This window comes from Aphelocoma coerulescens, chromosome 6 (assembly GCF_041296385.1).
Source record: "Aphelocoma coerulescens isolate FSJ_1873_10779 chromosome 6, UR_Acoe_1.0, whole genome shotgun sequence".
In the NCBI taxonomy this organism is placed as follows: Eukaryota; Metazoa; Chordata; class Aves; order Passeriformes; family Corvidae; genus Aphelocoma; species Aphelocoma coerulescens.
Window position 1 is genome coordinate 19,757,276 of NC_091020.1, and position 18,925 is coordinate 19,776,200.

Genomic DNA, 18,925 nt, shown 5'->3' on the forward strand with positions numbered 1-18,925 from the left:
AGAAATACCCAAATCCTTTATCTGAGAGCTGACCCTCACCATTTTGGGATAGCAGAGATGTATCAGAGTCCCTAGGAGAAATGTGTCTTCTCCAGCAACATGCCAGTAGAAACTTTAAACTGAAAGATACTTCTTATCCTGAAAAGGGTTCCCTGGATCTATCTAGAGTGAGATAAAAAGATCTAGACAGAGTTAGAAGGAAGAACCATACAAAGTTATTTGCTTTTACAAGAGTTTATTTAGTAACTGTTCCAAGAGTCTAGATGACCTATACGTTAAATAATAAGGTTAGTACAAAGAGGTTTGCAACATGTGCTAACAGTCAGAAGCTGGACAAGATCTGGAACCCCAGGGTTATGCAGACATGGTAAATAACAGGTGCTGTTGCAAAGAGCTTAGTTTGAAAGATAACAAGTAACAGGCAAGTGAGGTAAACTACTGAGTCAAGAGAGGAAAACAAGTTAACAAACATAAATAGCATCCTTTATCCTGAACTCTATTGAATACAGATTGCAGCAAGTTCCTTAGAAATGACCTTTTCCAGGTCTGTCTCAGTGAATTCCTTAGTCATATTTATATACTTCTAAGACAGTGTTACTGGATCCAGCTTCTATGCATATACCTTTAGCTGATGTGTTTAAGATTATAAATGGAATCAGAAAAATCACAGAAAAAGGAAGTTGTCTAAATTATTTTATCTACTTTGAACACATTATTCCCCTCCTCTAAGAAAAAAAAGATGTTCTGAAGAGAAAGTATATTAAGCCAGCTTAATTACCCTTTAGATCTTGCTAGAAATCACAAAATAAAAAGAATAGTCTGCACTCATCCTGAGGGCATACAATAGGAAAGTCATATGTTTGACCTACTATTAGTGTTCAGATATGCTCCCAAAGGAACAGGTTTTGTTTCTTTAAAGAAAACACAGAATTGATGTGGTACCCACCATACACCGCTGGCCCAAGCACTGTAATAAATTAGCTTTTCCAGCATGACAGCTATGAAGTAAGAAATGATGTGGATAGATAATATTTTTGGATAGAGCAGATGCAAAGCAGGGTGCCCGTGTTCATCTTGATACTGAACAGATGCTGTGCTCCTTTGGTACTGCCCAGAACTTTGTAAGAACCACGACTGGTTCTGTTTGCAGATTAAAATGTTTTCTGAGGCTAACTTTGAGAACATGCAGCCTGATAGGTGAGCATTTTCTGGCATTGGTATCATTGAGCTAAAGGTACCTCCGTTTCTGTTAAGCCCAGTACAGTGTAATAATAAATTCATGTCACAAGATGGAGCTTCAAGCCAGCTGTAATGGCATCTGCACTCATGCACGTCTTGCCTTTTGTTTTTGTTTTAAATAGGAGCAGCAATTTCATAACATATTTAAAATTTATTTTAAGAAATACACAGTATCCAATTAATTTGATTAATTACGATGAAGGATTTATGGAATGAAATTATAAGAATGTATTTCCCTGAATACATTCACACTAAGGAGACATATAAAGATAAAGCAATTTAAAAGCATTTGCGGTGAACAATGGATGGGCCAGCTTCATCATATTCCTGTTTGCTGATCCACATCTGCTGGAAAGTAGAGAGGGAGGCAAGAATAGAACCTCCAATCCAGACCGAGTACTTGCGTTCAGGAGGAGCAATGATCTGTTCAAGAAATAAAAGCATTAAGTACAACTGACTACTGTAAATAAAATACATTTTTAAACAAAAATCCTAAAGCAGTGATATACGATATTAACAAAAACACTGCCTATATATGCTAGTGCTATTACAGCTATCCATTGCTGCAAGCAGAAAAGTTTAAAATTTGTTATATAAATCTATTCCCTCAAATTCTCTGCCTGACTCAGCCTTCTCAGTGACCCCTGACTCAGTCTTCTCAGTGACCCCTATCCCTGGCGCACTCCTGTACCTCCAGGCACATATGAGAAAAGGGAAGATAATTGCTCTGGAAACATATAATGGCAGTCTAGAAAGGCTTGAAAAAATCAGTGACCTATGGAGTGCTCCTTCTGGTATAGCTGATAAAATGTTTGTAAAGCAAAGAACAGAAGATTTGAAGCAACAGAATGAAAACTGGTTTTTCAGGGTCTCTTTCAAACTTGAAAGCCAAACACAAAACCAGCATTTCCTCTCTTCCATGTCCATCACACTAGAAGGGCTGAAGAAGCTCACATACAGCCCCAGAGGAAAAATCATGCTGCTGGGTCCATGCTGTTCTTCGGCCACATTAGGGCATTTGGCAGAATTCAACATGAACAAGGCAATGAGAAAAGGCTCTCTTCTTCCAGCACCAAAGTTACCAGGTGATGATTATTTGCTAGATAATCCAGATGTGATTCAAAATATGTTAAAAGCACTTACTTTGTAAAGCGTTGCATGTTTCACTACATCTTTGAGGACTTTGTAAATGCCAGCTCATACAGTCTACAAATGATTGTACCATACATACCTTGATCTTCATGGTGCTGGGAGCCAGAGCAGTTATTTCTTTCTGCATCCTGTCTGCAATACCCGGGTACATTGTAGTGCCTCCAGACAGCACGTTGTTGGCATAAAGATCCTTTCTGATGTCTATGTCACATTTCATGATGCTGTTGTAAGTGGTTTCATGAATGCCAGCAGACTCCATGCCTGGGGAAGGTACAGAAGAACACTGAGGAAGCAACTCCATACAGAGACTTAAAATTATTAACACAGAACTGACATGATATTTAGTGACTCTTTGGAAGACATCAGTCTCAGAGCTTTGGAAATCTGGAAAGTCATTCTGCAGTTGCCTAAATTATTTGCTAAAGACTTCCTTTGTGTACAGCCCTTCTCTCCCCCTTACACACACCACCTCCTCCTTAAAAAGAAAGTTGGAGGTGTGGAACAGTAAAGTTTCCACTAGGCTTTTGCAGGAAATCTCAATTGTCCTAAAAATTCCTTATATGATCTTGGAATAATTTGTTTTCTTTTTTCTTTCTTTTCAAATTAAGTCAACTCAGAGACAGAACAGTCAAAATATGTCCTAATACCTCTAGGTATGCAACTACATTATTTCTGAACTGAAATTCTGCCTATTGGCAGAACTGACACTGGATTTCTGTGTGACCTAGTTGCAAATCTGCCTTCATGGATGTTGATTAGCATTGCATTGTCTTGGCTTTGCTCCGAAAAGGCAATGAACCATGGATTCAGAATTTGGAGCAGTCTTTTGGAAAAATAAAAGTAGGTCTTGCTGCCTGCCTGCCCCTCCCTCCTCTTCCCACTCCTGGCAAGCACATTCAGACATACAAAATGGCACAGGCCCAATGCCAGAAGGCAAGAATAAACATTTCAGGTTTATTTTGGGAAAGTATTTTGGCTAATTGTTTGACATGAAGTTCTATCTACCATATTAATAGTTCTGCTGTAAAAGATTATTTTATAATGGGTGCTACAACACACTCGTGTCTAGGTCTGGGTGAGTTAGTAATGGAGCACAACTAAAAGGAAATAGGGACGTGGTATTTCTGTGCAGTTCATCACGGCAGAGCAGTCACTGAACCTACCAATGAAAGATGGCTGGAAGAGGGTCTCTGGGCACCGAAAGCGTTCGTTCCCAATGGTGATCACCTGACCATCAGGAAGCTCATAGCTTTTTTCCAGAGAGGAGGAAGATGCAGCAGTGGCCATCTCATTTTCAAAGTCCAGGGCCACATAACAGAGCTTTTCCTTGATGTCACGGACAATTTCACGCTCCGCTGTAAAGAGGATTCAATCTTTAAAACGGAATTCAGGAAGGACCCAGACATGTTGACTGGTTCTTCCCTTTCATCCTCCAACACTCTCATATTTTAAACAAATTGTCTGCTAGTCTTTCAAGGGACTTTCATGCTGGAGACCTTCTCATGCCTATTCAACTGCAGGACCACTGATAGTCCTTCTAAGGCCAGTAGAAACATCGCACGTGAACAACTCTCCTTGTCAGCCAGCAGCGTGTCCTTACCAGTGGTCACGAAGGAGTATCCTCGCTCCGTCAGGATTTTCATGAGGTAGTCTGTCAGGTCCCGGCCAGCCAGGTCCAGACGCATGATGGCGTGTGGCAGGGCATAGCCTTCATAGATGGGCACATTGTGGGTGACACCATCCCCAGAGTCAAGCACGATCCCTTTGAGAAGAGAACACACGATTCATTCCCATCATACTCGTAGAACTACTTCAAACATGTGTGCCATGTTCCCCTGAGGCCTACCTGTGGTGCGTCCAGAGGCGTAGAGGGACAGAACGGCTTGAATAGCTACATACATGGCTGGCACATTGAACGTCTCGAACATTATCTGAAATGCCATTAAAATAATTGTCTTAGCACTAGGGGGTTTAGCTTAGTTGAAGCAATTTACTGAAAGAGAGGTAAAATACAAGATTTTCATATTTCTCAATGGTTGGTAAAAACAAGAAAGGAAAATACAAAATCTAAATCCAAAAGTATTTGTCCTGTAAGATATCTCCCTGCATTTGGTCTATACCTTTATAGTGTTGATATAGCCAGATCCACATATTAAAGATAATTTAGGAAGGGGCCTGGGCATAAAAACAGATTAAGATGACATAAAGTTTGGACAGACTGAAGTACTCACATTCAAAGGGGATACAGTGACTTTCTAAGCTATATGTAATAATATGTAGATATGACAGGTGGTCACTACGTACTTTCCATATTCCGTAACTGAGAGAGACAGACTGCTGGACAGCATGACTAGCTAGAATGATGACCTCCACAACCTGTTGAATGAAAAGGTTGGATTATTCCACAGCTTTCCTGTGAGCTTACCTGGGTCATCTTCTCACGGTTGGCTTTGGGATTCAGTGGTGCCTCAGTCAGCAGAGTCGGGTGCTCTTCAGGTGCAACCCGGAGCTCATTGTAGAAAGAATGATGCCAGATCTGAGGATAATGAGTGAAGCCAAGGGAAAGAAACACCATCAATCAGCAGGTCAGAGCTCCAGCACTCTGCTCCAGCACTCTGCTTACAGCTCTAGATACAGGCTGGTGATGTTTCTCATGCAGTTGATCTTACTGCTTCCATAGACACTACCAGAATAACTGTAGAAAAAACCCACTATCCTCAGGTTTTACTACCAGTAATATACAACTTACTTTGAGGACACATAAGCTAATGAAAATGAATATATTATTCTTGCAATAGAAAAGACAGAACTGGACACACTTGGTTCTAGCAACGCTATTTCACTAATGAAAGGAAAGGAAGGGAAACTGAAAGGTAAACAGTTCCAGAACAACTCAGAGAACATACACAGAGGTCAATAGACAATGGGTCTCTTGACAGTTTCATCTCTTGGTTTGTACAGGCCAGCCCAAGAATTCATAAAAAGAAATGAAGATAAATGGCTTGTGAGGTTGAAAGTCAGCTTGTGTTTATCACTTCCACACGACTTGTTCCTACAAGTTGTAAAATTCTGAGGCCAAGTGGACTGCAGTGAGGAGGTTAATACACTGATAAGAAGTAAAACAACCAGAGATTTCAGTCTGAAGGCAAAGAATTTTTTGCTAAGTTTGTTTTCAAGCTTGTGGTGATTAGGGACTGGTTAGTATGTTTGGCATGTAAAAGATTTTGCTTTCAAGTGAAATTTACAATATTGAGACTCTTTAAGTGCTGTGTGACTCCATACACTTACAGTGTGTTGTGATGTCCTGACTGTTCCAAATAACCTTATTTTCAAGAACTACATTAAATGGAGATCCCATTTTGGAATCTTAGGAATTATGTTATCTGTACAGACTATGTCTATAAACATGGTTCTGGAAGCCTTTCATTCAAATACTGGCTGTGAAATGGATGCATGGCACTGCAATATTGCTAATCTTTCAAGCATTAAAAAGTATGTGTATAAACAGTGCCCTTCACATCAGAATCACATACATGCTTTGCATTTTTGCAGAAACAGGCACCTTCTTAAATTCCATTTTTTTACTAGAAAATTGATATATTCTTTTTCTTTCTTCCTTGCCCTCTCTCTCCCCCCACCCCCTTCTCAGTAACTAGCAAAGATCAGGCTGGAGTAAAAGAACTCCCAATTACAATTTGGAAGTACTCCTACTGATACTCAGCTTTACATGCACATTAACCTTGGCTGTTAATAAGCTTCTCCTTGAGCCATACTTAATAGCATGACAATTTAATATAAAATTTAGTGGATATTCTGTAAATACTTAGTTCAAGTAGTTCTGTTTACCAGTGGTACACATCAATTTTCAAAGCTGAAATACCTTCTCCATGTCATCCCAGTTTGTAATGATGCCGTGCTCTATGGGGTATTTCAGGGTCAGGATTCCTCTCTTGCTTTGAGCCTCGTCACCAACATAGCTGTCTTTTTGACCCATACCAACCATCACACCCTACAGAATAATACAAATTGCATTAGTCTCTCAGGGAAAAGTGTCATTAAGTAGACAGAATATCAGCTGTGAAATAAATCCAGTTGCCAGTTACACTAGTTACAACATAGTTTACTGATACTAACAAATGGAGAAATGTGTGCTGCTCTTAAATTGCCAATATTAAATGATTGGTTATTAAATTTCTGGAGTTCATGTTTCCACTACAGTTAAGTAAACAGAACAAGTACAGTACTAAATGCATCAAGATAAAGTGGAAAAATTGAGTTGTGTTAATGTTTGTTATTATTTAGGGATGAACTGTCTGCTAAATGGTAATAAAGTGGAGTAAAAGCAGAAAGTGATATTGTGCCATCTAAGGGTCAAGATGGAGCAATACACACCTCACATTTCCCAAAGCTTAAGATTCAACATTTTTTAATCTTCTTTTTGAATGCCATAATACCGTAATTAAGGATGGACAATTTAAATCTACTGGTATGGGCTTCTTTACAGGTATTTTTATGAATCCTGTAGATATGGTTAAAGGACCAGAAGCTGGAAACTACTCTGGATACACATTATGTTAAAGTCAGAAATAATGAAAAAAAAATAGTATGCAGTAGGATGCTTTGAGTGCATAATACTCCTATCAGACCTTAGTCATTACAGACTCCAAACCTTGGCATCTTTGACTCTGTGTCTTAAAAACAGGCACCCCAGATTTGCAATTTTTAATGGGATGATTCATCCTACATGATCAGGAAATAAATGTTCTAGAAATCTGTATTTGTTTCCACTGTAACTTCATGGCTTGGTTTTGAGCAGTTAATATCATTCACACTAGCTACAGACAATGGCATTTAAATACACTTTTTAAATTACGGTAATTCCCAGAGACCTCAATTGACCCTCCAGTCCTACTTTTCATATTGAAAGGCAGGTATTTCTCCAGTCCTGGGGAACTTAAAATGCATTTACTGGGTATACGAAGTACTACATCTTACAAAGAGCTTGCCTCTTCCCACCAGGGCCTTGGGTGACATACAAGCAATTAGGTGGATCTGCTAATTACTTGGATTAGTTTGTGATCTAGACAAGCTTCTCTGATTCATGCTAATGGTGATCTGTCTCATAAACTCTCTGTATTTAACAGCTCAGACAATAAATGTATTTTGAGAACTATTAAAATATAGTGGAATGCATCATATACTCAAATGTAAACCTTGAGGCTAAAGAAACTCAACCTTAGACAGGTGCCCATTTCTGACAGTTAAATGAATAAAGTCAAAAGGGCTAGGAGAAAGCTGACTGAAAACTTCTGCTTCCTCCTTCAGTGTTCCACATATTACCTATTATCAGCTTTAAGGGCAGTCAGAATTTCCAGATGTTCCTGTGTTGGGCTTATTTGGGTTTTGGGTGGGGTTTCTTTAAACAAGTTTTAATCAACAAGTTCTCTGGGCAATTCAAAATTAAGGGGCGGGGAAAAGATGTCACAGAAGGGAGTGAAAAATTTTAAAAGGATTCCTTTCACAAGGCAAGAGACTTCCTTTGACTCAGGTGAGTGCACTGCTGGACTCATTTTGCCTGGAAAGACTGTTACACAGATCACCCTAGGCTGGCCTAGTGCCAGACACAGATGGCCCTCAGGTGAAGAGCCAGGGACAGGGCAACAAAGCCTTCTACAAGCCCAGTAAGAAACAACCAAAGTAGTTCATCACCTGGTGCCTGGGACGACCCACAATGGATGGGAAAACTGCTCTTGGAGCATCATCTCCAGCGAAGCCAGCTTTACAGAGCCCCGACCCATTGTCACAAACAAGGGCAGTGCTGTCCTCTTCCTCACACATCTTCTACAGCAGTGTCCACTGGCCTTCCAGACAGAAAACAGCTCTATGAAAACAGCAGGGAAGAATTAAATCAAAACCAAAAAACACTCAGGTAGCAGAGCCACCCTGGCTCTAGGAAAGCAACCAGAACGTGCAAGGAGAGGTATGGCCCCGGTCTGGGAATCACAAGGACTGTGGGGCCATGGGAGGGAATGGGCTTCCTTCTGAAAGCGTGAGAGGTTTCAACCATGTCTGCCAGAGGGCTGTGCACACTAGAGATTATCCAGGGAATTCCAGAGGAGACTTCCAGCCCTGCGGCATGGGCAGAGAGTTCAGGGAGCAGCAAATGTTTATCTAAATTTGGTCACAGAAATCCACGGCTGGGGGAAGGAGATAAACGAGAACACTGGACTGACAGCTGCAAAAACAAAGATTCATTTGCATTGAATTCTGCATTGAATTCAGCACAATTTCTCCTGCTTTTCTATCACCCTGACAAAATCCTGACACACGTGGATAACCTGTCAAAGGTAAGAGCATTTCAACTTCCCCTTCCAGTCTTGGCCTTCCCAAAAACTAACTACATTAAATGCCATGCATGTACCAGGGGTGTTTTCCTGATGCAGATATTAATCCATTGGTGAAGGTGGCCAACTAAGTTTACATTTAATCTTTTAAAAAGGTAGAAATTTTCCAAACAAAAAAGGGGGAAAAGAAAAAGGCAAGCCTTTTCCAGTTCTCCCCAATCACTCAGAAAAATAAACCCACTTTTAAAATTAAGCCAGAGACAGTATGTGTTTTAAAAACAGGTCATAAGGTCTCTATCATCATTTCAAAGCAGCTAATAAACTACATTTGTAGAGTGACAGAACAATTTATGTTGGCTCCTTGGCTCAGTAAAAAGAGACTGTTTTCTTCCTCTAGCAACAGGAAGATAATATGGGTAATAAAAATGCTTTGAAGGCTTTGTATTAAAGTCAATTACAGAAACAAGCACTGAATACCAGGACTCAAGAAGAACTGTTTGCTTGCAATTTATAGCGTGGTAGGGAATCACTTGGCCCGCTCCAAGCCCGGGCTTCCATGCAGAGTTCAACAAATTGCAATGTGTTAACAGCTAAGGGAGACAGCTGACGTCCATGGACCAGCTGGCTCCACATGCAGTCTCCAAAACCTTCTGCTGCAGGGATACTGGAAGTGGAGGCAGAAATGAGAATGGGGTCAGCAAGAGCCATGGCCAATGAGCAAGGGAGGCCACAATCTGTTTAGCCCCTGCAATGGATGGAACAAGCATGGACAGTTCTCCCAAATCCTTCATTTGAGATCCTCTGTCTCTCCCCAGCCAGGCAGCCACGAGACATGGCTGCAACCCTGCTCCTGCAGGCTGTGTGGGCAGAGCTCCCAGGAGAAGACAAGGATAGGGAAATCCTAACTTTATATTCCAGATATTTTATCATTATAATTGGGGAATGAAAGTAAGTTGCAATTTTTTCATTTATTAAACTCCTGGGGGGAAAAGCTCTTTATATTAAAATATTTACTGAATGGAGTACAATTGTTATCTAACATGAATGAACAGACTGGTTTGGACAAACCATTTCCTAATTAGGAAATACGCTTTTCAGCTGTCTGTTTTTGGAACAGCGTTTGAGGTCAGGGGGGTTGCTCAAACCAATGCAGCTAATGCAATGCCAAAAATCACTTGGGGGAGGGGAAAGAAGGGGGCAGGAAAGGCTACATTTCTGAGCTTACTGGGCTCTAAATGAAAACCATATTTAGTAATAAAGCACAAAAAGTTGAAAAATCAGACAGAGGGCTCTGCCACCAACCAATGAGTTAGAGCTCAGGACTGCCATTGCAGGCAGTAACAAGATCTTAGAGCAGCAAATGTCACTGAGTACCGTGGAAGAAAGGAAATTTTTCTCCCAAGAAAACAGTACAGTCTTTAGCCTCTTTCTTCTCCCTGTTTTACATGTAAATATAATCAATCACCTTACCAATCTCCACAACAAATTATTAAGAGAACTCCAGCTGCACAAGAAGTACTGTATGTAGCCTGTTCCTTAATGAACGTTTGGCATTTTACAGAATAGTAGTTTCATACACATAGAGACAAGGATGACTACACATGCATCCTCATTCTATCCTATTAGACACTGCTAATTTGCATACTCCCAGCTCTTCTTGCAGTCACATTGCACAAAACACTCTTTCACCTTACACTCGATTAAAATCACTGAAGCAAATCTGCTAAGAAACGCTGCTACATACTCCACCAGGAACCCTGTCCCAAACTAACACCCCAATGCCACACGGGTTCATTTAAACCAGAATATAGCTGCAATTCCAGTGGTGACATTACCCAAACCATTTTTTTACACAGTTGCTGAAGTGCTGGTAGAATCAGCAAAATTATTAGGGTAGAATTTTTCTTTTCCTTTCAAAATATAAAATAAAGACAACTCAGTATAGATACTACAAGTATTTTATCAACTCAGTTGTAGTAAGTTTCTTAAGCAAGCTACAGCACAGCAGTACATCCTCCTGAATAGTTTTCACTTGACATTATTTAATTGAAATCCTCCAGCAATCTGTAAATCATGCCATTGGTTCCGTGCCACTTACCCTGACAGCGCTTGGCTGGGGATGGCTGCTCTAGGGTGGTACACTCTGTATCTGAAACCTCAGAGGTTATATAGCCCCTTCAGCTCTTCTCCTCCCACTAGCTTCCCAAACAAGGAGCAGAGACAGACAGAGACAGAGCTGAAGTCTCTAACAAAACCATATAGGGACCTTAATACAAAAAACTCTAATCTGGGTGGCCACAGGCCCTGGGTCTCTTCCACTGCATTCCAGTGCAGAGCTCATGAAACAGGAGGAGACTTTCAGCTGAGTAAGATAAACAATTTAAAACTTCAGGAGAGTTGCTAAAATACAGAGAGAGTGTGCCCATAATAGATTCCCTCTGGCAGAAGGGCCATGTGCTCAAACAAGAGAGGTCCAGGACTTCACAGTAACATCCAAGAAGCAGAAGAGATATTGGAAGAGCAGTCATTTATAACAGGGAAGGTCTTTTTAAAGAAACACCTTGCTGTCATTAAAGTTTTTGATAAAAGCAATGAATAAATATTTCTGGCCAGCTAAACAGCTGCTCAATTCTCCTACAAAGTCTCTTTAAAATCTTAGCATTTGGTTTGTATATTAAATATTGCCCACAGGCTTAAGGGTAGTAAAAAAAGTACCTGCTGTTGTACAAGGTTCACAGAGAAGTCTCTGAAGGTTGTGAAAATGTTCAGTTAAAAGGTTGTTATGATCCCCTTTGGACTGTGATGAGTTAGAACCCATTCTGTTTCTCTGAAAGCTTATTTTCCAACCCTAGGACCTGTGGCCCAAATTTGCCCTAGTGCTGCTCTACTGATGGCCACAAGCCTGGACTGTCATAAACTCACATCTCAAATTGCTCATAATACAGTTGTTGAATTTTATAACCCCAGCTATCTTTTCCACTGAACATGTTTTTAGCAAATAAAGGAACAGGTCACACTGTACAAGTTATTTTCAGCACAGGCCTGGATTTCTACAGCTGTAGCCAACTGTTCTCTGGACAGGCAAATTCTAGTGAAGCAGCCCTATCACAGCCAGCAATATTTTGTCATCAAGTTTGTACAAAATACCAGAAACAGCATCTCTTAACTCCAGTATTAAACCTTATAAATTCAAAAGTGTTCCAAGCATACAAGCCAAGAGAGATGTGGGAATCCAAGTGAGATCCTTGCTTCGCAAGTCTTGTTACAACAGGGAGAGGCATCGTGCGTTTGTTTATGGAGTGCTTGCTGCCTGAGTAGTTTTCATGCAAGAAAACCTCCCAGAAAACCACAGTGAAAGTTTTTCTGATGTGAAAATTTAAGGAATAAGCTACTAGTAGAGATAACAAATAGGCAGAATTATGGATTGAACACCAAAAGGAATTTAACTTTTAAGGAAAGGAACTTTTAAGGAATGCGACTGCCTTGGAGAGTCAGAAACAGAAGCTAACAAGTGGTGGAACATGAGCTGTGCAAAAGCTATTTATTATTTAACTTCCATCATCAGGGTGAAAGACACAAATATTAAAAAAGGAAACAAAAGTAAAAGGGGGGAAAAAAGGAAAAGAAAATCCCACTGAGGTAAGCAACTCAAAGCTGAGGATCTAAACAGGCCCTTTTTTGCATATCTCCAACTGACATTCAAAGGACAGCCAAACTCAAATTCTTTGTTTTTAAACAACACTCACTAACATAGCCAAGAAAACTTACATACCTCATATAGAACATATGGTATTAGATCAGGGAACCTTGGTCGAGGGGAAGGGGAATTTCACACAGCAGAACCCTTCAATGCAGTATCATGTCTGATTTCAATACAAACACCAATTACCTTCTAGATCAGAAGAAACACACTCCAAGGTTTTCAGAAACATCGTCCTTGAAATACCTTGAAAATACCCAGACCGGGAGAAAGATTCAGAAGAATCCAAACTTTCTGCCTTACTGAGCAGAAGTTCACACTCCCAAAAAAACTTAGTGGTGATTGTGCTATGGTGGGTACGGCACATGTGAGATTGCAGAGCCAAGTAAACAACCCTCCAGTAGAACTGGTGCATCATCAACAGTGCTCAGCATAACTAGAAATACAGGCAATAGTTTTCTACAAGAGGCTTCTGTGAACATAAAGGAGACAGTGGCCATGCAGATACCAGAGACTTGTACCTCTGTTAAGCTTCACCATGATACCTGTAACCTTACCCTGGTGCATACCACAGTTACTGCTGGTGGCAATGACGGCAGCAGCAGACCCATGGCTGCTTTGAGGAGTGGTTATTTGGGTGAGGATCACACATCTCCTTCCCTGTCATGGGCACCAAAGATTTCAGGGTGCTCATGAAAAAGATGTGGCTGACACAGTCTCACTCCAAGCAGGCAGCAGTGGATATGGAGATACAGAGTAAACACCAGTTGTTTGGAAGGACCTGCCATATGAAGAATATTGTTAGGGACAGGCATAGGCAGACTAGAAGGAAGAAATAAGCCCAGAGGCTGACTGAGCAGGAGTGAATGGATACACAGCAACAGCACAGGAAAATGCAGAGGTGCTGCCCAGCCACAGCTCCAGGGCACAATGAAGAGCAGCGCTCAGCAGGCAGCTCGTCTCTGCAGTGGGACGTTATGGAAAGTGCTGGGGCAGGAAGGAAGGAAGGCAAACAGGTGAACTATACAAGGAAATTAGGTCAGTCCAGATCCAGGGACATTATAGAATAAAAGAATTTATTTTCTTTTTAGTGACTCCATGCTGAAGTTATGATCACACAGATATTTCTATACATAAAAGCACACGTGGAAAAGATTACATTAGTAGCTTACACCTTTCTTCTCAGTAACTTAGGTCATTGACAGGGGCAGGGGGAGAGGGAAGAATGGACTCACCATGAGACATGAATGAAAACCTAAAGAGAGCTGAATAGAAAACGTCTTCTGAGAATCAAGACTAAATGCTGGGGATCAAATCTCGGAACCCTCCTCTGCAGCTATGGACAAATAAGAGCTTAGCCCACATATATATATATGTGGTGTGGGGCTTTGGATTTTTTCTTTGTTTTTGTTTGTTTGTTTGTTTTTCAAGAAAAAGAACATAACACCATTCCTGAAGATAGTTTAGCTTTCCCTCTGGAGGCCACTTCCAACACCAGTTTCTGCTGCCTGTCTGTAAATCCTTATCCCACTCATCATGTAGTTTCACGTACAGAATCTACACAGCACAATTTGCCTGGTGTGTCTATACCCCAAGGTTCTTGTTCTTTCTTCATATCCATAGCCATAATCTATGGTTTTTATTTAATTTCCCCTGAGAACTTCTTCGGTTTTCCATGCTAAACCCTTTTGCAGTCTGCATCACAGTCTGGAGTACAATTGCAGAAAGAAAAAGAAGAGGAAAAACGAATTTTGTCTCTCTCTTTAGCATCTTTCCCCCTGATCTCTTAATAGAGATACTAGCAAAGCTCCAATTTACATTGGGAACTCTCCTATTGACTTGAAGCATCTTTCAATGTATCAGTGGAAACTCTTAGCTACACCTTCCTTAAGTTCTTCCTTTTCAGTAACCTGTGTGGATTGCCATATGGACACAAAATGTGCCTGTGACTTGACAACAGCAGGAGAGCCAACCATGCCTAGAAAATGGGCTCCAGCTGGACTGAAGAATGCCAGCACAGAGGCCCAGCACCAGTGTGTAGATGCCATACTTTTTTGGTAAAGGAGGACAGAAGCTGCAGGCTTATCCCAGTCTATAGAAGACTGTGAATAGAGTAATCCCTTTGCTTTACTTTATAAGGGAAAACAGCTTCTGAGATGTGTGTGGAGACCTTCCTGCCTCCATCCAATTGGCTGTTTAGGAATGAGGCCCTGCTAAATATGTCTCTGGCTCCTTTTTATTTGGGGATTCCTTTCATCTTCGTAACATTAGCAGAATCTCTAAATGTTTTGGTTTGTCTGGCTTCAGGCCCTCTCCTCTATCTCATTGATAGGCTTTACACATCCCTATCCCCTATTTTGAGAAAGACAGGAATAAATAAGCTTTAGGGAGCAGAAAGTCACTCTAATAGCCTGATTCATTGCAGCTGTCACATAGTAAGCATCTGTAAAGTGTCAGATTAACCATAAACTGTCAGACCCATAGATTAGCTTTCTCCATGATTGTCAGGCTCTTGCACTGGTCTCTCTCTAACAACTAAGACAAAATTGCTCTAATCATTTTCAAATATAGCAATTTTGAACCTACAAAGTTTGGAAAATAGTTTTGTCAGTGCTCTTCAAGAGCTAGAGGAGACAGTGTTTGCCAGCTGGGCCTGGGCCTCTGAAGTAGGCTGATGAAGAATATTAACCCACAACCTTCCTTCATCTTCTTGACAAGGTATCTTCCTCCATGGGAATGTGGTAAAATTATCCTTCATTCAAAATCAAAGGAACATATTCAAAGTAAAAATGAGATAATGTCTCCCCCATCATCCTTAGATAAATAGACAGAACATAAGCACAAGTCCTGCTGGGTCAGGCTGATATCCATATAGCTCAGTATCCTGTCTCTGAGATTTCCTGATAGCAGATGCTTGGAAAGAAATGGGATGCTTCCAGTGGTAATTTTCTTTCTATATCCTTTCTGCTTCCTTATGTACAGCAGAAGGAATTATTGAGACAGGAGTATGAACCCATATCCTCATGCATAATAGATGCAGATATATTTCACCTGTTACCTCCATAAATTTGCCAAGTTTAAATACATAGTTTTGAGTGCCCTTAACAATTTTTTTTTTTTTGTAGAAATGAGCTCTTCATTTTTCCTGTGAGGCATCACCCATAGCTCACACTCCAACTGGTGTAGAAAAGCCTAATGTTACAAAGAAAACATCAAATATATCAGAAGATAGTCAAAGGAATACTGTCTATACCAAGAGCTGCAAATCCAGCAGAGATCCTGAATAAGCCCTCAGGCCACTGGCCAGGGCAGAGCTCTGACCCACTGTGTGCAAACTATCAGCAGCACCTCAGTAGCTTGGTCACAGTTCATGCCGACAGATCTGTCCAAAATTACATTGTAGATAAGGCCTCATAATATTGTTACATTGGAACATCTCTCAAGAGCCAGATTGCCCTAGATGATTAGAACCTCAGCAGTAACATGCTATCCAAACTGGTCAAAATGTAAATGACATCTTCCCACCACATCAGTGTGGAAAACAAGTCCTGTACTCCCAAGGAATGGGAGTTGTGTGGGACAGGCAGAGTGCAGGGGTCCTTCCTCCACAATGGGTCCCCAGCTCCCCAGACAACACATTCCCAGACTGATAGCAACAAGCAGAGCAGCTCCCCCCATGTTTTCACAAGTGATTGTCCTGTTATTATCTCACCAAGAGCAAGATTTCCAGGTGAGCTTGCACACAGTAAGAAAATTGACAGTTCCCATGAGATAAACTTGCTGGAAGTGAGTTTCATGGAGTTATTACTTACAGATTAAACCCACGGGCTCTGAATGCTTGGTTATATCACAGCTTAACTTCTGTAGGAGCCAGTAGGGCTGGCTCTCTGGAAAACCATGAGCAAAAGGACCTCTCTAAGATAATTTCTTACACTAGCAAATTTAGTAATTTGCTGTAGTGCCAGAGTTTCGCTTTTTGGCTCTAGATGATGGCAAACTGTGGAGTCACTCTCACCATGAATGTTACCAAGCCAGCACCTGCCTCTCCCAAAGGCCCTGGTCTCCATTGCTTTGTCCTGGCACTGGATTTGGAGCACTCAAAGGTTAAGTGTCAATGCAGGGCAGGACAAGGAGATGTTGCCCCACTGCAACTTCCTTATCTTCTGTATGAGTCACTCAGCACAGTTGTGACAAACAGCTGAGAGCACAGCTAAACTTTTTTTTTAAACCTACACAAGAGACACTAAATAACAGTGACGGAATGAGTGTTACATGGCACTAAACCAAAAAATGTACAAAATATACAAGAGGAAATCTACCACCTTTGTGGCTAAAGTAAACATATACTTTTAAAAATACTTTTGAATAAAAAGGAAACCTACTTTTGTGATGGGCATGCCATTATATGAAAGTGCATGCAGTTACATGCAAAAGTAAAAAATGTGGCAAATGCAAACATATTTAATACACATGCATTTTCTGTACCAGAAAAAAAATCAGAAGTCAATTTGAAAGTTTGCAAAACTGTTTGGGGCTTTTTTGATTTCAACTCCACTGCAAGAGGATGCTAAAAGAGCCATCAATAAAGTTGGGCATGGACATTGCAGCAGGCATGACTAGCCTGCATCCACACAGGTGTTAGAAAGAATAGGCCAAAGTGCTTCCAGAACAATCAACACTTACTTTCATTAGCCCTTAAAAATGCTTGAGGGGTTTTCCCCAGGAAGAAAGGCAGTCTTACAAAAATTTCAAGCATGTAATGACAAGAAGTAGCTAATTACAAACTTGCCAGATGAACACACCACTCTTAAGTCAACCTATCACAGCTGCCAATACAGAACTCAAATAATAAAAAATAAAAGGAGATAATATAATAAACATTGAGAATAAGGCTGTATAAAACCAACTTCTTGTAAATTTTTCTTAAGAAATATTATAAACATAGTTGTAAAAGCCATCTGAATCCCTTTTACATTCTAAAACATTAAAAAAATCCAACTGCAGATCCAACTTATGCAGAGTAGCATGAGAACTGCCTCTGAAGCTGGAGTCTTACAGCACAACAGTGCAGGGAAATCACTGCTGAGTGAGTGGAATTCTGTGGGACCCACCACTGGCTACACACCTTAATGCCTTTATCAGTGATCTGAACAATAACATAAGTTACAGAAAAATGTCACAGATAAAATGTGTGTGAGTGTGTATGTATTTTTATAACTTGTTACAACCTACATTACAGATCTAAGATAAAACAGACTCCTCCCCAACAGAATCCTGTTTATAGCATGAAGCCTTGAGAAGGCTCTTTGCCTGTGTGACCTGTGCAGAAGGATTCCTACCCTATCCCCCCACGGTATTTTTGCTGAATGTCATTTTGGCTAATGAAAACACACCCAGGGACGTGGTGCCTAACTCACTGCAGCTTGCAGGAAGGACAGGACTTCACTGGTGCTCTCCTCTGCCCCATGTACAGTCTCAACCTGCTCTGTCACACCTTCCTGCACTCATCCTGGCTGCTGCTTGGGCCTGGAAGACCCTCCTGTTACAAAGTGTGGTGCCCCAGGAGACTGACAGCTGATGATGGCTGGTCATTTAGCACACAGCTGTGTCTCATGCCCTAGCATATTCAGTTTATAAACTGCTCTCCAAATGATGCAAAAGGCTCACAAGCACACTGAAGCAGTCAGGCTTTTGGTCCTTGCTTTGCAGACACATCTTAGTTACATAAGATAGTTTCCTCTTCCTCTTTCTTACAGGCAGTTGTAAGAACTATGGAAAAGTACAGATAACATGCTATTTTTGTTCAATAACTTGGTTGGTTCTCTGAAAGTGTAAAAGCATTTTCCAATCAAACTTGGGGTTTTCTTTTCCTCTTCCACTAAATGTGTTTTACATGCCCAGCTTTAACTGTTTGTTTAAATTCCCTTTCAGGCCGAAGAACAAGTTCTTTTTCTTTTCCTTTTCTAACTGTAAAGAAGGCTTAGATACATAATTCTGAAACAAACATAACTGTCCTCCCAAAGCATGGAAAAACTCAAGAATTCTGTAAAGCTTTTCCTCATTCCATCCCATTTCAGGACCAATCGTTGCTGGTCTCATGGGGGATGAAAATGTCAAGACTCAGCTCTAACCTGCCAGTGGGAGATTTCTGCAAACTCAACTGCTTTTTGATCTGTTTCTGTTCTCCTTGCAAGCCAGTAACATCACTAAAATAAAGAAAAGGTCTCAGAATTATAGTTTCTACCGTGTTGCCAGTCCTGTAAGTACTTCCCGAGTTTCTCTTTCTTTCAGTTCCTTGCTGGTAATTGTTGAAGGCTTAGTAAGTCCTTCCACTGCTGCAAAGCACTGTTGTACAAGGATCCTGAAAATGCCTGGATAGCTGCCACATCAGGATACCAGAACTATGTAAAACTCTTCCAGCTTCCTAATTAGAGCCTGTTACTTACTGCATTGTGTTTAGCTGTGTCTGGGAATTCATTTATGAGGTCAA

At 40.8% G+C, this 18,925-nt stretch overlaps 1 protein-coding gene across 1 annotated transcript; it reads right to left on the reverse strand.

The window, feature by feature from the left end:
• Window positions 1-215: 215 nt before the first annotated feature.
• On the reverse strand, window positions 216-10,921 carry ACTA2 (actin alpha 2, smooth muscle). The gene is made up of 9 exons (XM_069019630.1): window positions 10,834-10,921; window positions 8,101-8,272; window positions 6,272-6,400; window positions 4,817-4,927; window positions 4,238-4,322; window positions 3,992-4,153; window positions 3,555-3,746; window positions 2,471-2,652; window positions 216-1,662 (listed from the first exon to the last, which is right to left on the reverse strand). The coding sequence occupies exons 2-9, from the start codon at window positions 8,227-8,229 to the stop codon at window positions 1,519-1,521; spliced, it is 1,134 nt and encodes a 377-aa protein (XP_068875731.1). The 5' UTR covers window positions 8,230-8,272; window positions 10,834-10,921; the 3' UTR covers window positions 216-1,518.
• Between the last annotated feature and the right edge of the window lie 8,004 nt (window positions 10,922-18,925).